The 7,568-nt window shown below is 47.3% G+C and overlaps 1 protein-coding gene across 1 annotated transcript; it reads right to left on the reverse strand.

Moving 5' to 3' along the window:
* Nucleotides 1-1,188: 1,188 nt before the first annotated feature.
* On the reverse strand, nucleotides 1,189-2,139 carry LOC116836514 (olfactory receptor 10A7-like). Its single transcript, XM_032800159.1, has one exon. It carries the CDS (start codon nucleotides 2,137-2,139, stop codon nucleotides 1,189-1,191), a length of 951 nt encoding a protein of 316 aa, XP_032656050.1.
* Nucleotides 2,140-7,568: the final 5,429 nt, after the last annotated feature.

Raw genomic sequence — 7,568 nt, forward strand, 5'->3', positions numbered from 1 at the left:
GCCCACCCCTGGGATGCCAATAGGCTAACATACCTGTTTCTCAGTACTTTACTGTAGCCATCTGGCCTTGCCCCATCACAATACATATGAATATGTATGTAAGGATGTGTGTGGATGTACGCAGGTGTGCATTTTCTTGTGTGTCCATATGTGTGCATATGCATGCATAGGTGTGTGTGTGTGCATGCATGTGTGTGTGTGCATGTGTGTGTATGTGTGAGTATGTGTGTGTGTCTGTATGGCTGCTTGCATTTGCGTATGTGTGCCTGTGCGTATGTGTGTGTGTGTGCACGTGCATATGTGTGTATGGGTGTGTGTGTGCATATGTGTGTGTGCGCATAGGCATGTATGAATGTATTCACACATGTATATGTGCATGTGTGTGCATATGTGTGCATACGTGTATGTGTGTGTGCCTGCATGTGTGTGGATATGCGTATGCATGTGTGAATGTGCATATGCATGCATGTGCATATGTGTATATGCATGTGTGTGTGTGTGCATGTGTGTATCTAGAAGTCTCTCACCTACAATGAACAGATGCTCAGCATTTTTGCTGAGTCCATTTCCCCTGCACCCTCTCAGTGAGCACAATCGCCCCCATTGTCTGAACTTTGAGCAGCCACAAGTTCATGTCTCCCACCAGCCCACTGATACCCATCAGTGGAATTGGATACTGGCCCTAACAAGACTGGGGTCCCAGGATTTGAGTATCTCCATCTCCACTTTCTCTCAGGGCTGTAAGAACAGTGGTATTCAACCAGGGGCACCTGCAGACAGGGGGTACAGAGAGGTCTTTCTGGGGTACATCAGCTCATCTAGAGATTTGCCTAGATTTACAACAGGGTACAGAAAAAGCATTAGCAGAGTCTAAAGTAAAATTTCGTACAATGACTTGTGTATTCTACTGCATAGACTATACACTGAAATCTTTATATTCTAATTCATTTATTTCATAATTATATGGCTTTGAAAGTTTATAAATGAGGTGAAATTTGGAGATATACAAGACAAATCAGACTCCTGAAAGGGGTACAGTAGTCTAGAAAGGTTGAGAGACACTGTGTGAGAGCAGGACATGAAGCCCAGGGAAGCTCAGGGAAACACGACTGGGGACTACAGCAGGCTTCAGTTCAGGCCGTCCCCCAGCCCATGTTATATCTATTTTAACCTAAGAAAATTCACTGGTTAGCATGATCCAAACTTGCATTTCCTGCAAGCTTTCTTCAGGCCCTCCTGGACCTCTTTGTTTCTCAGGCTGTAGACGAGGGGATTGACCAGGGGAGTCAGGACGGTGTAGGCAACAGAGAGAACTTTCTTGAAGTCGCTCAGGAAGTTGGTGGTTGGGAACATATAGACGGTCAGCAGAGTTGCATAATAAATGCTCACCACAAAGAGGTGGGAGGAGCAGGTGGAAAAGGCCTTTTGCCTCCCAGTGGTGGACGGGATTCTTAGGATGGTGGCAATGATATAGATGTAGGACATCAAGATAAGTAGGAATGGGACCAGTGAGAAAAGCAACATAAGTGTGACAGCCAACGTTTCCATCAGTTGTGGATCATTGCAGGAAAGTTTTAGAAGGGGGATGAGATCACAAAAGAAATGGTCAATAACGCTGGGGCCACAGAATGTTAACTGAGATATTGACAATGCTGATATGCCACTACCTATGATGCCACCTATCCAAGAACCACCTGCAAGCTGGAGGCAGGCCCTGCCACTCATACGGGCTGCATAGTGCAGTGGATTGCAAATCGCTAAATACCGATCGTAAGACATCACCAACAGGAGAAGGCATTCTGTACCAACTATAGAACAAAAGAAATAACATTGTGTGATGCAGCCAACAAATGAAATAGTCCTGTCCCCAGTCAGGAGACCAGCCAGCATCCTGGGCAGGATGGTGGAGGAGCAGCAAGTCTCCAAGCAGGACAAGTTCCCCAGGAAGAAGTACATGGGGGTGTGAAGGTGCTGATCAGCCACAACTAGAGCAAAGATCAGGAAGTTCCCAGCCACAGTTGCGATGTAGATGATGAGAAACAGCAGGAAAAGAAGAGTCTGTAGCTCAGGGAGATTCCCAAATCCTCGTAGGATGAATTCTGTGAGAACCGTTTGATTCACTTGCTCTGGCTTCGCCATGCCGTCCAACTAGGGGAAAGAAACCAACATTTACAATGGAATCTGAGTGGATACATTTTTATCATGTGTTAGTATCAATTTACTTTCATAAATATTTCATAAGGCCCCTCATCCAGTGGGGTTATAGATGAACCAAGACTCTGGAGGCAAATTTCCTATTTAGATCTTTGAGATTCCATATTCACCTCCTTCTGGTCAGTGAAGAGATTGATGCAGGCAGAAAACCACACACACTGTTGTGTATATTGATGTCAAAACTGGCAAAGCCATTTTGTATTAGTCTTTTGTAACTTCGACAAGTGGTCCCCTGGCTCACCAGAATGGACTGTGACTTCTTGCACTGCAAACATAATATTGGTTCAGCTAACAGTTAGGAGGCTCTAGTGGTCTCAGCCAAGAGCGGGGCCTGTGATCAACATGGTATCAAAGAAGGTTATGTTAGTCTCCATTGGACAAGATCCAGCTCTTTCCTGCTTTTATTCTTTTTCCCTTTTTTGACATTCATCCTGGACCTCTCCACAGAGAGAGGGAGAGAGACACATCACTAAGCTCTTGCATCACAAACTGATACTAAATTTACACTTCACTCTCCTTATGATTTCCTTTGACAGCATCACAATCACCTTGGTGTTTCGGTTCCTTTCCCTCAGGGACACTCGCCAACCGAAACTCATTTTGTTTCTGTCTGCAATTGACTAGTTCCTCCATCCTGCTGTGAGTTTGCTTCCACTCCCCGCTGGTGTTATCTGCCAACGCGATTAACTTCACATTCTGAGTAAAGGGGAATTATGAACTCACACAGGATCAACAACCCAATGAGCTCGCTCCCCAAACTTGCTTCTCCCCACTCTCTGATTGATCTATTTTAATGCTATTTTATCCAACACACCGGTCCCCTAGCTCATGGCTTCACTCTCTGTTACTGAATCCCACTGTTTTTGGAAACTGAGCCACACAGCCAGCCACAGGGCAGTGCCAGGAGCGAAAGCAATCAGATATTTTCAGTCACTGTATAATTCCACTGATAATAATGGCATGTGTGTGATAAGATTTATTTTTACCGCCGCTCAGTCCTCTGTGTGAATCATTTTCCCCAGACCTTCTAGAGAGTTGTCAATTTCTCTCTTAATAATCAAACAACAAATAATAAACTAGGCATTGTTAGCAAAAAAATGGAACAATGTGTAAAATTAGGGGAATTATTGTCACCATTTCAGGGTAACGGCACATGTTTTCCTCCTCCATGGTCTACTCTGGGAGTTCCCAGTCAGGTCTCCAGCCATCATCTGTCTTTAGGCAGGGACTCTTCTCCCAGGCCCATCTGGCAGGGGATTTCAAGACTGCACAGCTCACCGGCCTTGCTCAGGGAGGTCCTCAGCAAGCCAATCTACCTAATGCCCAGCATCATGGTGTTTCCTTCTCTCCAAGGGCTAGGAACAATTATTGTTAACACTTACGTATTAACACACATCAAATTTATTTTCAAGGTGAAAGGATTACCGAGGAAAAGATCATTAAAAGACAACAAACAGATTTAAAACTAACATCAAACACACCAGGAATCACCCAGCAGTCTTATGGGCCCGAGCTGGGACAAGCCTTCCTTGTCCTCGCATCTTGGACAGAGATCCTGTTCATTTCTGTGTTTGCTAGGGCTGGTCTACACTTAACGCTTAGATCAACTTAGCTACATCGCTCAGGTCAGAGGATAATTGTACACCTTCTGCGACATTGTCAAGTCGATCTCTCACCCACACACAGTAGACACCACTAGGTGGGGATACAATTCTTCTGTTGATCGCGTGTCACCGTCTCTCCATGGGCCACAACTGAGAATACCAAATGAAGGACAAACTGCTGAGAAATAGGGCAGACACACCCCAAAACTGGTGGTTCTTCTCCCATAAGATATACCAAACCAGCAACAAAATAAACTTCTGTCTCACCACATTGGCTAATAAGAAGTCAGAAAAACAGTCTCCTTAGGCATTCTAGGCCACACACTAGACTTAATGAGGAGGGGCTATTTAAACCAATTTCATCAAAGAAAAGGGTTCTTCTGACCCCAAAGGGCCAGTCACACCCAGGTCAATATGTAATTCAGATCTTACCGAATAATCACGTTGTTGCCAATCCTTTAGTATCCTTTAGGAATTAAATGCATACAATAAATACAAAGTTCTTGGATCAGGCTTGTAACTTTGATGGAATGGCTTGTTAAGTCTCTGGTAGCTTCTGAATCATTGGAATGTCATAAGTTCCTAAGTTAGAATGCTCCCATTAATACAAGTTCATCGTAGTCCAGAAGTTGGAGCAGGAAAGAGGCCAAAACACATAACTTCACATACACAAATGATACACGCATACAAATAACACAATCATATTCTGCAAATCATAACTTCCCTATTGACACCTTTCTTGACACACTTTGTATAAGATTTGTTGCAATAGTATAACAGTGGTAACAACAATGATCTACATGGTCATATTTGAATGAGATAACATCACACCAAGCTATTGCCTCTCGGGGAGGAGGATTTACTACAGAGATAGGAAAACCCATTCAGTGGCTGGAGTAAGTGTCTACATGGCAGTAGTGTAGCTGTCATGTATCTCTTGCAGTGTAGACATGCCACCAATCTCTAGAAAAGCCAGCCTGAACCAAAACAAGCAAACCATCCCTGGGAGGGTGAAACGTCTCTGGAGTTGTGTAGTCTCAGTAACTTGCCTTCATCACCTCCCACCCCCAAGTTTTTAGTTCCTGACAGAGCTGTGGTTACTTTCCTCCTTGGAGCTGTATACAAGCCAGGACTCACAGTGATCCATGACCTTAAGTCAGTGGAGTCCACAACAGTAACAGTCAGAACACTATAATAATAATAAATAATAATAATAATAACTCAATTCTTGATGGAGATTTTTATTGACTATTAATATTGAAATGGATCTTAGGAGACTTACTTATGGACCATGACCCCCATTGAATGCGTAGCTGCACTAACCCAGAATGTTTGTGTGATAAAGTATCAGTAACATTGCTCAGTACTGAAGATGAAAAGTTCTCAGTAATGTTCTCATTCCTATCATTGAGTGTTTTCCATCGCCAAAACGCTATACAACATGAACACATTAATTCTGTCCATGGCCCAAGGAAAAGACTTGTCATCATTTAAAAGGAAATGATGTCTTTGTACAGGTGATGGATGCGGTGACATATTCTTCCCTGTCCCGAATGATCTATTTTTAACAAAGATGAGCGTGAAAGGTTTGTTTACCTTAAAGTTGGCATAGAAGAAGCTGGAATCTGTAACTTGACCTTTTCACTTGGCGTTTCAGGGAGCAGGATACTGGTTCAGCCGCCTGCCTCTGATCTGCACCCCCTTCACCTGTTTTAGTTGTCTCAAGGTACAACTATCTGCACACCATTGGAGGAGGCGTATAGGGTCTGTGTGGGTACACAGTGCAGTGAAGAGCAGTAATGAGATCTGCATGTTTCTGGTTGGACACTGCAGTTGTGCTGATACCCTTGGTTTGCTTTGCCTTGTATCTCTCACCTGAAAATATATGTCTCTCCTGAGTCATTGTTTACCCTGCAGGTGAATTTCCCCTTGAGACTTTGCTAATGGGCATATTAAATTTCTGGAAAGGAAAAGTCAATTGTATGTTTTGTTTAGGTTTTTGAGGTAGACAGTATGTTAATAGAGTCAAATTATTTCTGGCCACTCAGGGAATGGAACAGAAAAGAAAAAGCTTCAGAACTACGAAGTCTTTATCATTTGAAGCCCGAGACATGGACCAGGGCCCCAATATGCTTGGTGCTGTACAAACAAAGAACAAAGAGATGGTCCCTGTCCCAGGCCTCTCTCACTCTTTCCTGTTGAAACTGTGTGTGAAATACTTAGATATTCATTTGGCCAAAGAGATGGATTGAGAATTGTGCTCCAACTCACTGGTTGGGGAACTCGCATAGAAGTTGGGAGACCGAAGCTCCAGTCCCCTTGCTGCAATGAATAGTTAGTTATTTCATACGCCTCCTCCACGTCGCATCTGTGCCCTGGAGCTGTCCTGTGCCCTGGCACCTGAGCACACTGCCAAGGCAGAGTGAGTGTGTGTGGGTTATGGCGGGTCAGGTCATTGCTCAAGGAACACAGAGTTACAGTAGCATTGGAATGAAGCTTTACTCCACACTTCCTCATTAGGAAGAATGTCCAGGGTGCCAGGAGACGGTTGGGGTGTTAGCCCACGCTGGTGAAGTTTGCATCTTCCTCTTCTCTTCTCTTTTGGTCAGCCAGCGTGGTGATGGCCAACTTTCCTCCCAAAGATTCTTTTTCTGAGAACCCCAAAGGGAATGATGGGGCAATAGCCCATCCCCTCACTATCTTGTAGTTCAGCTAGCTTGCATTTCCCACACACCAGTTTTGGTTCATTGACTTGTGCTATCACGCTGTTCTAGTTTACCAGGCGTGGCCTCAGGGCCGACTTTAGCCAGTGCAGGGCCCAATTTGTAGGGTATGTACTCTCCTGGTGGCACTTTGGATTTCCGCTTTCCGGTGGTTGTAGCAGGGCCGCGGACTTGAGGGCAGGGGCGTCTCCAGGCCCCAGTACGCCAAGCGTGTGCTTGGGGTGGCATGCCATGGGGGCTGCTTCAGTGGAGCTGCGGGCAGAGCGCCTCCCGTGGCATGCTGCCGTGATTGGGGCGGTGAAAAGTCTAGAGTGCCCCTGGTTGCGGGGCTCCTGCTGTGGGAGAAGGGCAGCTGCACTTCCCACTCTGGAGCCAGGAGAGTTGGACTGAGGGATTGCAGGGCACCGGCCGTGGTAGTGGGGCCACGGGACTTGCTGCTCGCGGCTGGGGGACCGGGACTGCAGGGTTGTGGGGCTCTGGCTGGGGCGGCGCGGTTCCAGGGCTCCGGCAGGGAGAGCAGGGCTGCAGGGATGCAGGGCTTTGGCTGGGGTAGCGGGGCTGCGGGTTTGCGGGGCTCTGGCCGGGGTAGCAGGGCCATGGGGCTCCGGCCGGCAGAGCAGAGCTGCGGGGTTGTGGGTCTCCTCCCTGGGGAGCGGGACTGCGAGGTTGCAGAGCTCTGGCTGGGGTGGCAGGGCTGCGGGGCTCCAGCCTAGAGATCGGGGCTGTGGGGCTCCGGCCTGGGTAGCAGGACCGCGGGGTTGCAGGGCTCCTGCCAGGAGAGCGGGCCGCGGAGTTGCTGGGCTCCAGCAGGGGTAGCAGGGTTGCGAGTTTCTGGGGCTCCGGCCAGGGGAACTGGACCAAGGGTTTGCGGGGCTCTGGCCGGGAGAGCGGGACCACGGGGTTGCAGGACTCCAGCTGGGGGAGTGGGACTGCAGGGTTACTGGGCTCCAGCCAGGAGAGCAGGGCTGTGGGTTTGCGGGGCTCTGGCTGAAGGAGCGGGACCATGGGGTTGCGGGGCTCTGGCTGG

This window comes from Chelonoidis abingdonii, chromosome 14 (assembly GCF_003597395.2).
Source record: "Chelonoidis abingdonii isolate Lonesome George chromosome 14, CheloAbing_2.0, whole genome shotgun sequence".
Taxonomy (NCBI): Eukaryota; Metazoa; Chordata; order Testudines; family Testudinidae; genus Chelonoidis; species Chelonoidis abingdonii.